Raw genomic sequence first — 16565 nt, 5'->3', positions numbered from 1 at the left:
CGTGTCTACCTGAGTATATACGTATACGAGTTCGTATACATACGAGTAAAAGCAAGTATATACGTGTGTAGTCGAATGTATATCTGCATAGATAAAAAATACCCATATCGCAGATACCCGTATACGTATTTATTGATGCATTTATGTGAATACGTTTATGTACGCGCCTACACGAGTATATGCGTATGCATACGTATATACTGGTATATTTAACCCTACTTACTGTAAAAACAATACATATTAAGTGAAATTAATATTTAATTTATATCTGCTTTATACTTAACTATTAAGTGACATTAGAAGAACAATATTCGTTAAGCCTAATATTATGACCACTTTACCCCATCTTACGGAAATTGTTCTAAAAAATTATCTAAAATATATTCAGCTAACTGCTAATGAGTAAGCGATCTTAAGACATGTAGGAAGCTTCCTGTGCCGTCAATCTGTTCATAATTCTAACAAACAAAATTTCCCAAAGAAGTTAAAAGAGGTGTTTAGATTTTTAAATTTTTCATGTTTACACAAAATATTTTTTTTACCAAATAAAATTTTGCCAGTTTTGAAATTTTGTATTCAAAATGTAGTTTCTAACTCACCGAACCTAAAATAAAATTTTCACATTCATTCGAACATTTATTTCCAAGCTATAGTCATTTATTTGAAGTATGACCACTTTACCCCATTGACCACTTTCCCCCACCAGACCCTATATTTTAAAACTAGCGCATACATTTATAAATCTAATATTTTCAACAATTTTTTTTCGGCTTCCAACAAATCATGCAAAATGTTTAAATAAGTAGGAATTTACATGTAAGCCAATTCATCATTTTTTCTCCGAAAAAACTGGTATAATACACAATAATCTTACAATTACTAAAAATATTGAAAAAAAAATTTTAATGGGGTTGTTTTCTTCAGTCAAATATAATACTTTTAGTCACTGAAATTGATAGAATAAGCAATAAATAAATAAATAACATGGACCCAGAAAATACTTTTATTTTCCCAACAGCTATTTTTTAATTAATTTTTTAAAATGTCCGATTTTTCAAACAAGGCGTGGTCTTTATGATGACACAAATGATGTACTTTGGCATGTGTCTGCTGCCACTCTTAGAGAAGAAGCGAATTAAATACAGTCGAGTCCCGACTTACGCGAGGGATGCGTTCCAAGACCCTTCGCGTAAGTTGAAATTTCGCGTTGTGGAAAAAGGATGATATAATGAATTTTTTGCTGGCATACCCATATTATTTTAGACAGTTTCAAACGCCCCTCAACTCCTTTAGAACATTTCTTAACTACATATTATCGTTTTTTACCTAAAGAGCTGAATTTTTACTGTATTTTAAAATAATCTGCAATATATATTCAGCCTAAAATACTGTTACGATGCACGAAATCAATGATTAATGGGAGAGAGAGTTATAAAGTAAAACAGTACGTTATGTACAGTATGTAGTAATAATAAAACGTTGCACTATAATAGCAACTGTACATAGATACAATAGTTATATTTATAAATCAAAAATTAAAGATGATGATTTATTTTGCGCTATCAGATCGTTACTCTAATATATTTTTAATCACACATTGCGTCGCATTTCCTTTTATAAGGTTTTCATTTATCGTAACGCCTCTCTTCTAGGGTCTCTATAATCCACAATGCAAGAGTAGTTTCCAATTTCATACTGTTAGCATTTTGCTTAGACACTTCTCTGCGAGCTTCATAAGAACCTTTACGGTCCTGAACCATCACGGTTTTCTTTTCTTGACTTTTAATTGCATGTATGGAATATCCACTCATACCTAAACTGTCTTGCTACCTTCGATCCATTTTTTAGTATTGCAAGTGTATCAATAATCTTTTCCTTTTCTTAAATTGTCAAAAACCTTTTCTTTTTCTTTCCATCTTAAATCTGTAGATGAAACAGCGTGCTTAGTTGCCACAATGTTTCATCACCTCTCATATTTAGAATTTAGAAAAATAAATGAAAAATGTGGGATGGTTATTTATTCACACTAACAAAGCGATTTTTAGACAAGTGTTGTGTGGGATCTTGAGCAGTTAGTGACGCTAAAAGGATGAAAGTACATTCACGAAACCAAAATTAAGTAGTTAATGAGGAAGCCGACACTTAGCCCCACTATATCAAAATATTTTTGTGTTGCGAGGAAGAAATTCGCTTTAGCTCTAAAATTCGTTGCTCGTGAAAAACTCGCGTTATAGCCATTTCGCGTAAGTCGAATCGCGTTGTAGCGGGAGTCGACTGTATTGCGCTCTACGCTTGTTATCAACCATATCGTTGCCAATCCACGGGAGTAAAGATGCGAATTAAATATTTTGCCTTACGCTTTGGCATCAGTGAATGGCATTTCATCATTTGCGATGTCATTGGCAGAAGCATAAACAATGAAAGCGCATCGATTAAAGTAATTTTTTAAAAACATTAAATATAGTCGATTTATTTTAAAAATGGTGAGATCCTATGTTTTTAAGCATGCTCTTTTAGAAAAAAATACTTTTAAAATTTTGGAAACGATCCCATTGCTAAATGATTTTCCAAAAAATAAAATAATCTTTAAACTTGCGATAAATACAATAATGATATAAAGCTACTGGTAAAGAATAGGGAAACATAAGTTGGTTTTAAATTTAAAAAAATAAATAAATAACCTAACATTTAATTCTTTTAAAAGCTATCAGTTTTCTAAAATTCCAGCGGCAAAAAATAGCTTATTGATTAATAAAATTAAGTTCCCAATGAATAATGATCAGAATAAAAATAAAATATTTTTCTAATTAACTTACCTCATATGTTCGCCAAAATTTTGGGATCGACTGTAAATATTGAAGGAACTAGAAAATCGCCCGTCAAGGTATGGCTTCTACATTTGAACGAAGTCATTGCTTGTTTGATGATATTTTGATAGTTGAAATTGTAACCCTAACTCCAAATGATTAACCCTAAATTCATGTAGATAGCGTTCATTGTTGACCATTTTTTTCGTTTCTTGATTCCCCTGAAATGACACGGTCTTACCAGTAAAACAGTTAAGTCACCGGATCGAGTTCAGCCTTGTCACGATAAAGCCTTTCTCTGCATATTAAACATTACCAAAACATATTATCAAATTATCATGCCGTGGAGCGTGTTTCATCGTTGAAACACGTGAGTTACTCGATCATCGGCTATTATTTGTATGAGGATTGTAAATTAATCCTCCAAAGATAACGACATCTGGAGTAGGGTGGGCCGAAATAAGCCGAAAAATTTTTTTTTTTCGAAATCAATTTTTGGATAGCGCGCAAAAGTTGCGTAGTGAGCTAGTTAGCACTCACAAAAAATTTCTTGGATATTAAAAAATATCTAGCAGGCGCTATTTGACACTGAAAAACCGAAAAAAAAAGAGAAGAATGAATTTTTGTCGAAATTTTTTTTTTAAACTAAATTCCAAATATTTTGCTGGAATGCACCGAAAATGTTATATAATGAGCCAGTTCGAGCCCATAAAATGTTTCATTGATTTTAATGAGCATTTAACCGCCCCTTTCCGACATCAAAAATTGGAGAAAAATTAAAAAATATTGAATTTCTTTAAAAACCAATGTGAAAATTATTTTTCAAAATTAAATCATAGACTAATTAATTAAATAGCACTATTAATCATAGTAATTATTATCACGCAATAGTATCATACATTTTCTAGAATTACACATAGAAATAATAAAAATTTGAAAAAGAAATCTTCAAATTTGATTTACAATACCTCATGCATTCCTTGTTATCAAATGATGGAAGTTCTTTCCTAGCTTGAAGTTTGGCACGAATGTATCCATCTCTTGCAGTTTCACCACGAACTTTTATTGCAGCTTCGGTTATTAGTTTCACACAACGTTCCACAGCTTGCATGTGACAGGGAAATTTCTCGAAGTGAACTGCTGTAGGTTGTTCTTTGCACATTTTTTTCAATTGTTGGTCTTTTAGATGCATTGTAAGACGTGGCTCTGTTACAACACAGTTTGCCCAATCTACTAAATCAACATAATCAACGGCTTCAAAATTGAGTTTAGGACGCTTAAAAAATCGTACACAATCCGAGCGTCTTCTTATTTCTAGAGTTCAGAATGCGCCGAACAGTTAATTCCCGAATGTATTTTCTTGAGTCAAACAACATTGTCAACAGTAGCTGTTCAAGATGAGCGAAATATGCATTATTTGAGAGATCTCCTTAACGTTGTCTGGAAACTGCCTTGCAAGAGAAATCATTTTCCAAAAATGTTGGGCACCATACTGGCAGTTCGGTTTCATTTTTATTTCAAACCACATTGGAGCATAAACTAACATTACATACTTTACAAGCATTGTAAGATTTTTTGATGGAGTTGGAGTGCCTATATACAAGCGTAACAAACGGTTTGCAGCTGTCAGGCATCGCGCATGACTGAGTTTGCCTGGGCTACTGTCAGCCACGCTAGAAGGACAACTACCATCTTTTACTGCAAGACAGGTTCTGTACAAATATTGTTGTTTAGTAATTTTTTTTATCTTCCATGTCCAAAACCAGAAGATTGCAGTCAATTTTATCAAATTTGACAACCTGATTTTTTTCACAATCTCTAAGAAGTTGTCTGATAGCTCCAGAATATGAATGTGGCCCCTTTGTGCAACTGTCTATTTCCAGAATAAGATGTCTCAGTGGCAACTCACAAGTATGCAGCAGACATATGTTCCACTGTAAAGGCCTTTTGAAATATGTCTCAAGTAAACGAATTACTCCACCTTTCCATCCTGTATTTACATTTGTTCCGTCGCATCCAATAACCGATAAGTTAAGCAAGCTCATATTATATTTTTTTTTTGCGAAGCCTGTAATACTTTGCGAAATTTCTTTTGCACTTTCGCCAACTGTTAGTGATAAATGACCGATGTTTTTGCTACCTGGTTCTTCTATCAATGCTACATGTGCTTCAGATGCTAATTTTTGATGGCCAGATTTCTTTTGAAGGGTGTCGTCTTTGCGGCCGTCAGAATAAACTCTTTATAGCTGCCCCTTTAACTGCTCTTAAATTCCTTTCTCTTAGCTCGCTCCTTTTTCTATCGACTTCCCTCCTTACTTTGTTTTTATCTTCTATATATTTTTGTTGCTTAGGGGAAACTAAGTCGAAATCAGCGAGAACTGCTGTAGCAATTTTAGCCACTGCTCTGTTTGAAGCGCCAGTTATCTGCTGCTAAAGCTGTATGAGGCATAGAAAGTCTCCTTTGACTTGTCGTTGTTGATGGCGCATCAGTTCGCTTACGTTTTCTTGAAAGCGGATAATTCAATTTAAAATCGTCATCTGTATTTTCTGTGCTTTCTCCTGATTCAAGCTCTGTTTCAGGTTCATTCAATGTAATGTGACTCCTTAACCCTCAATCCACTTGTGCTGGGTACTGATATGTCTTTCTCATCCAAAGCAACACTTGTTTCAATTTTCTGGTATCTTTTTTCTCTTTTTCGTAGTTTCTGGGTTGTTACCTTATCCACTTTTTCAATAGCTTTTTTCTTACTGTCCTTTGATCAATTAGAAATTACTTTTCTCTATCAGGGACTTTTGCTTTTTTTTCTGCAATTGCACGAATATAAATCTGCGCATTTGCAGGCACAAATGTCAAACAAAGTCGTAGCCTCTGCTTTAAATTTGCCTAGCTTTGATAGCATTTTTTGTTTCGCTATTGTATTTAGAATAATAAGATAAAATCATGGTAATCACTCAATAATCTTAGGAATAGAAGAAGCAGTTGAGCGTCGTTTATTATCCAGGAAAAACAATTGGAACCGAAGATTAAAAAATTAGCGTCTTATGTAACTATTTTTTATTTGAGTGTGTGCATTTTTTAAAATTGGTGTACAAATGTCGTATAAAATTGATTGAATTTTCAGTTTTTTTCTAAGTAACGTATTGCTTAACATTTCAATATTTACTTATTTCGAAACTACTTTATTATTATTATTATTATTATTATTTTATTTTATTTATTTATTTATTTTTTTTTTCATGTTTCCCATGTTTTAGTCTTAAAGGAGCGTAGCTAAATAGTCTACGAAATGTATAAAAATCTTTGAGGATTTCAACTAATTCACTAACAGATAATTCTAATGTTTGCTGAAACTAGCTTCAAACTTTTATTTTTGACCCCCCCCCCCCCCTCCCTCTTTGTTTTTTTTTTTGTTTTTTTTTTTTTTTTGAAAAATGCATTTTTGCCCTTTTTTAACCGACTTTAAAAAGGAGGTGGTTATCAGTTCATACCGTATGTATGTTTTTTTTTTTTTTTTGTTTGTTTGTCCACTCACAGCGTCCCACCTAATGAACCGATTTCGATGATTCCTTTTTTAATGGATAGGGGATGGCTCAACTTAGGTCCCATTACTTTTTCTGACCATATTTGTTCTTTAGAAAAAAAGTTATGGGCAAAAAACAGTAAATTTCATGCAATTTCCCTATTAAATGATTAAAATAATATGAAACCCATTGTTTTAAAAGTTTGGTGCCATATAACAGTAACATTAATAGTAATTGTAATGCTAATTTTGAATTAAGGCTTCTCTGAAGCAATACAATGATATAGAGCCGAACTTCATACTAGGTAACTTCTTACTTTCATTGAAATATCTACATCTACACTAAAAAGAATGAAATAAAAAAATTTTGAAAAAAAAATAGAACCGACTTCAAAATTGCTCTAAAAAGTGAAAAATAATTTTATTCTTTAAACACCGTCGATAATACTTATAAATATAATTTTTGAAGTTGGCGCTAAAATAATAGATAAGATCATTCGCAGCCATAACTCAACTACAACTATAAATTTAACCAGGCCTAGTTTCTTCACTACCACATACATTATGCATTGATAACAGCCTATTTGAGTAAAGATATAAATGTTTCGTTCCTAACTTTGGATGATTTTCTGAAAAAAAATTGAACGAAGCATCGTTACACTGGATTTTACTTTTTGTTTTTGCGCCAACTTCAAAAATTATGTTTATAAGTATTATCGATGGTGTTCAAAGAATAAAATTATTTTTCAGTTTTTAGAGCAATTTTGAAGTCGGTTCTTTTTTTTTTTTTTTCAAAATTTTTTTTATTTTAGTTTTTTAAGGTCAAATAGCGCCTGCTAAATATTAAACAAATTTAGCGAAATTTTTTATGGGCAATAACGGGCCCATACAGCAACTTTTCCGCACTATCCAAAAACAGATTTCCAAAAAAAGTTTTTTCGGCCCACCCTAATCTGGAGTCCCTTTTTCTCTTGCAGTACGAAGTAGTCAGAGCTAAAGTGAATACAGTCAAAATATGTATACCGAATACCGGTATTTCGAGTTACTTTGCTATTTCATAATACCGGTATTTGCTGAGGTAAAGTACCGTTATTTTCGGTATTAGCTGAAAATAATAAAAAGTTTTTGAGATTAAAGATTTTCATTTTAACTTATTGGAGATGCGAGTTTGTTTTCCAATGAGACTAAGAAAATCAATCTATTGATGCCAAAATTTGGCTTCAAATTCACGAATTAATGAAGCATCAATAAATGAAAGTAGCGGAATAATTACAGAATGATATTTTCAACTGTAGGTGAAATGATGAATCACATTTCCGTGCGTTTATGTGCACCATATGTTCTTATTTTTTCCATTTTCTTGATCACTTCCCCTTTAGTAAAAGCGAATTGCATGTGTAATTACGGATGTATTTATGCTATAAATAATTTATTATAATCATCAATTGTAACAATGCTTTATGGTATTTTTGTTTATTTTTTTATTTTAACTGCATTAAATTTTGAGAAAACCCTTTTCATATTTATAACAAATAGTAATTTGTTGTCACCGGAATCGGTATGCTGGTCTTGCCACTAGGTTGACCAAAAAGTTCGTAAACACTTGCTAAAATTTTTATAGCATTTTGGATTTTTCAAATTTTTTTTATTAATTTTTTTTTTTTTTTTTTTTTTTAGACTTGGCAAATAAAGTTTAAATTTTTTTTCAAGTCTTTACCAAATTTTGGAACATTTAGCTGTATGCTCGGCTGGATAATATTTAGCAATTATATAGTGCCTTGAAAAATCGTGTAGAAGAAATATATAATCAACTGGAAAAAAAATTTCGGATATTTTTATTTGAAAGATATTTTTTTGTAAAGAATTTTGAAAAGAAAACGAATAAACGAATTCAACCTAAAAAAAAAGAAATAAAGAAAGACAAAAGTTCGAATTTAGTTAAGTTCATCGTAAATTTCAAACCAATGGGTTAATAAAACGCAAACCAATTCTCATCAAGAGGAAATTGTTGAAGATGATGTTAATATCAGAAAAGTATTATTCCTCGAAGAGAAACTACAACTAGCTATAAATTAAAAAAAAAAAAATACTACACATAGTACAAAGAAATCCACGCACACATACACAAAAATGATTTATTCAAAACCAGCACGCTAAAAACCGAATTATTTGAAACTGAAGGACTTCTGGGCAATTAGATAATAGCCCAGTCAATAAAGGTTTCGTGTCGCAACTAATTTAGGGAAAGTTGAATTTTTGCAGGATGTTAGCACATAAAGTATACACTAAAAAAACACTAAGTCCCGACCCCCCACTAGAGATGAGACGGGTTCAGCCCGGCCCGACAGCCCAAGCCCGAGCCTGTACCCGAAGCGGGCTCGGGCTCTAGAACCAAAAATGGGTTTCGGGCTCGGGCTCAAGCACAGATATTCAATCGCCAATCTCCATACAAATTCAAAGCAAATCAACATTTTCCTACTATGAGAAAATGAAAGGAACATTTAAATCAGTTCAATCAGCATTAAATTTACCCCCCTCTCCCGCCCTCCAAAAAAAATATAAATAAATTAACTAACGCTTATTAACAGTGTTTTTTTTTTTTTTTTTTTTTTTTTTTTTTTTGCGATTATTATTGCAATATGTCATACAGTAATGCATTTGAAGTGGAGCATTTTAAGAAAATTCAAAAACTTCTGTTAATGAAGAACATTTGGCGCTTAACAGAGAGATGATGTCAGACTATATAGAAGGCTCAGTTTTTGATACAAGAAAGTTTCCTTCGAGCTCGGGCGGACTCGGATTTTGGTCCGAGACAATATCACTCGGGCTCGGGCGGACTCGGTTACAATTTCGGGCTTTAGGGCGGGTCCGGGCTCTCAAAAATGAGCCCGAACTCATCTCTAACCCCCTCCCCTCTTGCTTTTCTCCCCACCCCCTCCGAGACATTGCAGGAGCAGTACTATGATTATACGTGTTTCGTGTAGCAACTAATTAAGAGAAAGCTGATTTTTTGCACGATGTTAGTACTTAAATCATACACTAAGCAACACAAAGTCCCGACCCTCACCTCTCTTAATAGCCACACCTCCCAACCCTTCCGAAACATTGCTAGAGCAGTACTATGATTTTACAAGCGTATACAGCTCAAAAATTAATGATGTTACCGAGGAGTTCCTTTTTTTATTTCACTCCTAACAATATGAGAAACCAGTGGTGCCCAACCTATGGTCCGCTGGACACATCTAGCCCGCAAAGCTGATCCACGTGGCCCGCTGTTTTGTGAAATGTTACAACTCGAAGAACACGATTAATGACAATGTTCCAAATTGGAGCCAAATATTTAGAAATTGGTTCATGAAAAACAGGTTGCATTTAACAAAAGAAGCATCAAGTAATTATAAGAATTTTTTTTTTTTTTTGCAATTTTCCTTCCTTTTTCGAAATTTTTCCATGTCATTTAGAAAAGAGTAAAACATTTTGAAATTTTTTATGTGTTCCAGCCCGCGCGCGAGAACGATTTTAGTATGATTTGCGGCCCTTATGGGAAGAAAAAGATTAAGAACCACTGTTATAAATAAATTATGTTACATACACTTTTTATGGAGATAACTCAGTTTCATTGTTTTACTAACTTAATCACATACAGAAAACTCACTACAAAAAACAAAAAATAAATTCAACAAACAACAGCTTTTTATCATTACGTCTTGGGAAGAAATGTTTGAACAAAACTTATAGGTTAATAATACAATGATGATCTGCAATAGTCATTTAGTTGAAATAGGGCATCAATGTAATTACGTTCACTTTAAGGTTTCACAATGAAAATGCAATATTTTGTTACAAAAGTTTATAGTTCGTTTGTGTCGCTGATAGTCTACAGAATAATGTTTGGTCGAAAAATATTGTTACAGTGCATTTTACTACAGTGTTCATATTTGTAGACTACTATCGGCGACACAAACGAACTATAAACTTTTGTGGCAAAAAATTGCATTATTGTTGCTCTATTTCAACTATAACTTCCCAAGAAGTATAGATAAAAGCCTATAATTTGTTGAAGTTACTTTTTGTAGTGAGTTTTCTGTATATGATTAAGTTGTTAAAGTTGTGAAACTGAGCTATCTACATAAAAAGTGTATATAATATAGTTTGTTCATAAGAGTGTTCCCCAACATTTTCTTCCCGAGGGCCGCAGATCATACTAAAATCGTTCTTGCGAGCGGGAGAGAGCACATATAAAATTTCAAAATATTTTACTCTTTTATAAATGAAATGGGAAAATACGGAAAAGGAAAGAAAATTGCAAATCAATAATTGTTGTTATCATTACTTGATGCTTATTTTGTTAAATGCAACCTGTTTTTCAGAAACCTATTTCTAAATATTTGGCTCCTAATTCGTAGCATTATCATTAACCGCACTCTTCGAGTTGTAACATTTTAAAATAACGGGCCACACGGATCAGCTTCGCGGGCTAGCTGTGTCCCGCGTGCCGTAGGTTGGGCACCACTGGTTTATAATATTGTTAGGAATGAAATAAAAAAAGGAACTCCCCGGTAACATCATTCATCAAGCTTATAATCAGAGTACTGCTCTTGCAATGTTTCGGAAGGGGTGGGGGAGGAAGCAAGAGGGGTGAGGGTCGGGACTTTGTGTTTTTTTAGTGTATATTTTAAGCACTAACATCCTGCAAAAATTCAGCTTTCCCTAAATTAGTTGTGACAAAGCCTATTTTTTTACCTTCATTGACTGGGTTATAAGGTGTATCGACAACTTTTAACAGTACCACCCCGATCTGCACGAATTCAGAAAAATATTTTTAACTGTAGAAAATTTGTACAGTAAAATGAGTTGAAGACTAAGTGTTACGTTCTGGTTCGAAATGAACAAACTTACAAAACACAATGTGGACTGTATAAAGTTAAACCAACACACTTTATTAGTCGGAGCCACTACTCCTGATTAACTTCTAATTATACATATGAAGCCACTACTTCAAAATAAACAACGCATGAAGCCACTGCTTCATTAGATGCAACAACACTTTTGCAAGAAGAAAGAACACAACAATTATCAAAACTGTTGCCATAGAAAACAATTAAAAAATTAAACTTTTCACGAGGTAACATTTTCTGGAGGAAGTACCAAACATACCGCTCCCCTTGAAATCTCATTAGGTTTCAACATATATTTTTTATGGAATAATAATTTATTTTTTTTAGAAATAATAAATGGCAACAACTAAATTACAAACTACAACAAAGAATTTAAATAAATAAATAGTTGAGTTGAAATTGGAAGTAAATAAACCTTATTTATGCCTCTTTTAAAATGTCCGTATTTAGTATACACAGTCACTACTCGGACGCTTCCATCAGTTCCGGGAAAAAGTTCAACAATCCGACCAAGAGTCCACTCTAGTGGCGCGGCATTTTCTCTGTGAACTAGAACAATGTCCCCAACCTTCAAATTTGGCTGCTCCTTCCACCACTTGGAGCGAGGTTGAAGAGTATGAAGATAATCTCTTGACCAGCGGTTCCAGAAATCCAGGCGAAGTCTCTGAATGAGCTTCCATCTCTCAGAGAGAGAAGAAGCTCTAGATGAAGTACTTGGCTCAGGAAATTGGTGAATGGGACCCCCAACAAGAAAATGAACTGGAGTCAGGGCACTGAGGTCTGATGGGTCGGATGATAATGCGGTAAGAGGTCTGGAGTTGAGACAGGCTTCTATTTGAAGAAGGAGCGTGTAAAACTCCTCAAAGTTGAGAAGCGCAGAACCGGACACTATCACTAGCAATTGTTTAGTACTTTTAATAGCAGCTTCCCACAGTCCTCCGAAATGAGGTGCATATGGAGGAATGAAGGACCATTCTATTCCTTTCATTGAACTGAAATCTTGCACTTCTGCTTCACGGCACAATTGGTATAACCTTTTAAGAACTCTTGAAGTTCCCTGGAAATTTGATCCATTATCTGATTTACTTGGACATCCTCTTCTGGATATAAATCTGCGCAATGTTGCTAGAAATGCAGCAGTCGATAATTCTGAGACAAGTTCTAGGTGTACTGCCTTGGTTGCTGAACAAATGAAAAGACAAATGTAAGACTTAAACTTGGTAACTGATCTTTTATGAGCACATTTTGTGTAAAAGGGTCCAGCAAAATCAATTCCAACAATTTCAAAAGGACGAGTTTGCTCAATCCTTGACGGCAGAAGATCTCCCATCACTTGAGGAGCCGATTTCAAACTCAACTTGAAGCACTTCAAGCATTTCTTAAGTTGTTTTCTAACAACTGATCTACCATCAACAAACCAGAATTTTTGTCTTATTAAAGACAACGTTTGCTGCGGTCCAGCATGGATATAAGTTGTGTGATAGTAATCTATGACCTTCTCTGTAAAGCTGTGATTTTTCGGTAACAGCATGGGATGCTTTTGATCGTACGATAAGGATTGATGTTTGGAAAGTCTGCCTCCTACACGAAGAATGCCGTCAGAGTCAAGAAACACATTTAGAGGAAGCAATTTACTATTACGCGGTAATGGCATTCCTTTAGTTAGCAATTTTCTCTCGGACGTGAACTCATTTTCTTGAATTGTTCGCACCACACAAAGCACTGAGTTATGAAGTTCTTTGGATGTGAAACAACCAGAGATTTTGGTACGACTGGAACAGCTATTGTTCAAATATCTCAAAACCCATGCACAAACACGTATCAATTTTGTAAACGAAGATATTTTTGCCACGAATTCAGGAACAAATTTTAATTTAGATGCGCACGCAATGATTTTTTGCTTCTCTTCTACAGCACATTCAGGAAGAGAATATGTCTCTGTAACGTCTAATGGTATGAAACTACTCATAGGTTGACTTAACCAGTTTGGACCTCGTAACCACATGTCATTGCTGATTAATTGAGACGGAAGTAAACCTCTGGTTCCTAGATCCGATGGATTTTCAGTTCCACGGACGTGAAACCACTTGACTGATGGGATGGTTGTCTGAATTTTAGACACTCTGTTTGCAACAAATGCTTGCCATTTATATGGTTCAGTTGCAAGCCATGCGAGAGTTATTTTGGAATCAGTCCATGCTACAGTATTCTGAACTGGAACTTGAATATTTTTCAAAACAGCAGCTAACAAATCAGCTAGCAACAATGCTGAGCACAGTTCCAAACGAGGCAGAGACTGAGTTTTCAAGGGTGCAACTCTTGTTTTCGCAGTAAGCAAAGACACACGAAAATCCGAATTCGGTAATAAACATCTCACATAAATTGCTGCACAGTACGCTTTTTCTGAAGCATCACAAAATGCGTGCAACTTTATATCTGCATGCGAAAAGTTAGAACTAATCTTGGAATTTTCATTTGTTCAAGGAGATGCAGTTCTTCACAAAATGATATCCAATTCCTATTTAATTCTTCGGGAATGATTTGATCCCAAGAAAGCTTATACTTCCACAATTCTTGAAGTAACACTTTCATAAACACTACACAAGGAGAAAGCAATCCCAAAGGATCAAATACACGGGAAATCTCAGACAATATTTCCCTCTTGGAGTATTCTAGCTTTTGTTTCACAGACTCAATGCTAAAACTAAAATAATCAGCTTTTGGACACCACTGGATACCAAGAACCTTAACTTCAGTTTCTAAGTTTGCAGCCTCTTCTTCATCTAGGAATTCTTTAATCATGTTGGTATTATTAGATTTCCACTTACGAAGATTAAATCCTCCCTTTGCCATCATAGTCTTTAACTGCTTCACAAGCTCAGATGCTTCTTCTTCCGATGACGCACCACTTAAAAGGTCATCAACGTAAAAATGATTCAATGTAGCGTTTGAAGCAAGGGGATAGCTGTCCTTCTCATCTAAGGCAAGCTGATGTATTGTTCTCGTGGAGAAAAATGGCGCACTTGCAGTTCCATACGTTACCGTGAGCAATCTGTATTCTTTTACCGGTTCTTCTAAATTACTTCTCCACAAAATTCTCTGCCAATCTACGTCTTCAGGATGTACCCTTATTTGTCGAAACATTTTCTCCACATCGGCACAGACTGCAACTGGAAATGTTCTGAATCGAAGTAGAATGGGATACAATTCCAACTGCAAGCGTGGGCCCACCATCAATAGATCATTTAGGGAGTATCCTGATGATGATTTGGACGATGCATCAAACACCACCCTCAATTTCGTTGTTGTACTAGACTCTCTCAAAACTGGAAAATGAGGAATGTAATATGCTTCACTCTTTGCATAATCAGTTTCGGGAACTGGTTCCATGTGTTTCAGTTCAAGATATTCCTTCATAAAATCCTGGTACTGTTTATATTTTGCCGGGTTTGAGCTTAAGGAACGTTCAACTGCATTCAACCTGCGTAAAGCATGCTGTCTAGATTCACCTAATTCTGTTGGAGAGGTGTGGAAAGGCAATTTTACTATGTATTTTCCATCTTCAGCCCTAGAATGAGTATTTTTGAAATGTTCCTCACAAGCCTTCTCAGCACTTGATAGAAAACTAACAGATGGCACCAAGTCCAACTCCCAAAACTTAGAAATAAGTTCATTAGTATCAATATCTATATTATTTAACACAAGTGGAACATTATCCCTAAATAAATTGACAGATCCTGAAATGATCCAGCCAAAAGAAGAACGAACTGCTGAGGGATAACCATCACCTCTGTTGCTAATTTCACCTTTTAACACTTGAAGGAAAATATCTATACCAAGCAAAATGTCGATTCGAGCTGACTTATGAAAAGAGGGGTCTGCGAGTACTAGATCCTTGAAGGCTTCTTGAATTCTAACATCAATTGATGTGTGCGGTAGATTTCCCACAATTTTATTCATTACAAATGCTGAACTTTTAAGCTTTGGCTTAGAATCGAAATGCGGAGAAAACTCCAAGTCTACAAGACCATTAGTACGAGCGGCAGTAGCGCCAAGGCATGACACCGCTATGTTTGCCTTTTTTCTACCTAATCCAAGTCGATTAACACAATCTTCAGTAATAAAATTAGCTTGACTACCAGGGTCTAATGAGGCACGACATAACTGAAACCTCCCAGAAGAATCTAAAGCCTTGATAAGAACTGTACATAGCAATACTTCTTTATTTTCACCTCTAGATACTCTTTCTTCCACTTGAAGAGAAGTAGTACCTGTGTAGATGCTAGGAAGTTCACCGGAAAGCCTAGCGTTATTTTTACTTTCATCAGAATTGCACATTTTTCCTGGAGTAAAAGATTCAGCTTCAATAGAGAGGGTACTAGAGATTTGTTTATTGTCCGAATTCACTGCACTCATACCTTTATCACCCCTATCAATATGCAGTATAGAATTATGCGATTTTCCGCACTCTTTGCATTTTTGAGGACATTTACAGAATTTTAACAGGTGAGAGGAAGAAAGACAACAAAAACACAGATTATTAAACTTGACAAAATTAATTCTTTTCTGAACAGGCACATTTTTAAATTTAAAACATTTCACCAATGCATGATTACCTTTACAAAATGTACAATCTACTTTTGCTTCAGTCAACAAAGATGTGACTTTGCAATTAGAATTTTTCTTTTCGTTAAAAGAATTTTTACTGTTCTGTAAAGTACGAGCTTGTACACGAAGAAATGAGAATAATTGCTCCAAGGTACCTAATTCATCTTTTTTTAATTCCCGTTCCCACCAACTTCTCGTATTTTTGTCCAGTTTTTCAACTAATGCGTAAACAACCATAACTTCAGCAAATTCTTCAATTTTATGACCTATAACAGCCAAAGAGCTCACAAATTCATTAGCTGAATCAATTAAATTAAGAATTGCCTGAGGCGATTCATTAATTCTTTGTAAATTAAACAATTTTCTAATAAGTGCATTTACTAGTTCTCGCTTATCAGAAAACCTATCTTCAAGTAGTTGCCAAGCAACCGAATAGTTTGCATTTGAAATCGGCATAGAATTTATAATTCTTAACGCTTCATCTTTACAACTAGCCTTCAAATACTGCAATTTCATTGCATCTGAAATGCTTTTATTTTCATGAACACTAGTCGTGAATAAATCCTTAAAAGTTAGCCACTCTTCAATTTTCCCCGAAAAAATGGGAAGAGAAAGAACAGGTAATTTAACTTGTGCGAAATTGTCGCCATTTTCTTGCAGAACAAGTTTTTCGGTTTTCACACTCACACTATCTTTTGCGCGATTAATTTTTAAAGCAAGGTCGTCAATTA

General features: G+C 34.4%; 1 protein-coding gene across 1 annotated transcript; it reads right to left on the bottom strand.

The window, feature by feature from the left end:
• Positions 1-13656: 13656 nt before the first annotated feature.
• Positions 13657-15642, bottom strand: LOC129216673 (uncharacterized). The gene has a single exon (XM_054850889.1). It carries the CDS (start codon positions 15640-15642, stop codon positions 13657-13659), a length of 1986 nt encoding a protein of 661 aa, XP_054706864.1.
• Positions 15643-16565: the final 923 nt, after the last annotated feature.

This window comes from Uloborus diversus, chromosome 2 (assembly GCF_026930045.1).
Source record: "Uloborus diversus isolate 005 chromosome 2, Udiv.v.3.1, whole genome shotgun sequence".
Classification (NCBI taxonomy): domain Eukaryota; kingdom Metazoa; phylum Arthropoda; class Arachnida; order Araneae; family Uloboridae; genus Uloborus; species Uloborus diversus.
This window is presented reverse-complemented; position numbering and strand designations above follow the sequence as displayed.

Bases quoted from the DNA above. Each gene is read 5' to 3' on its own strand.
- LOC129216673 (XM_054850889.1), bottom strand. From the start codon at position 15,642: ATGAGTGCAGTGAATTCGGACAATAAACAAATCTCTAGTACCCTCTCT.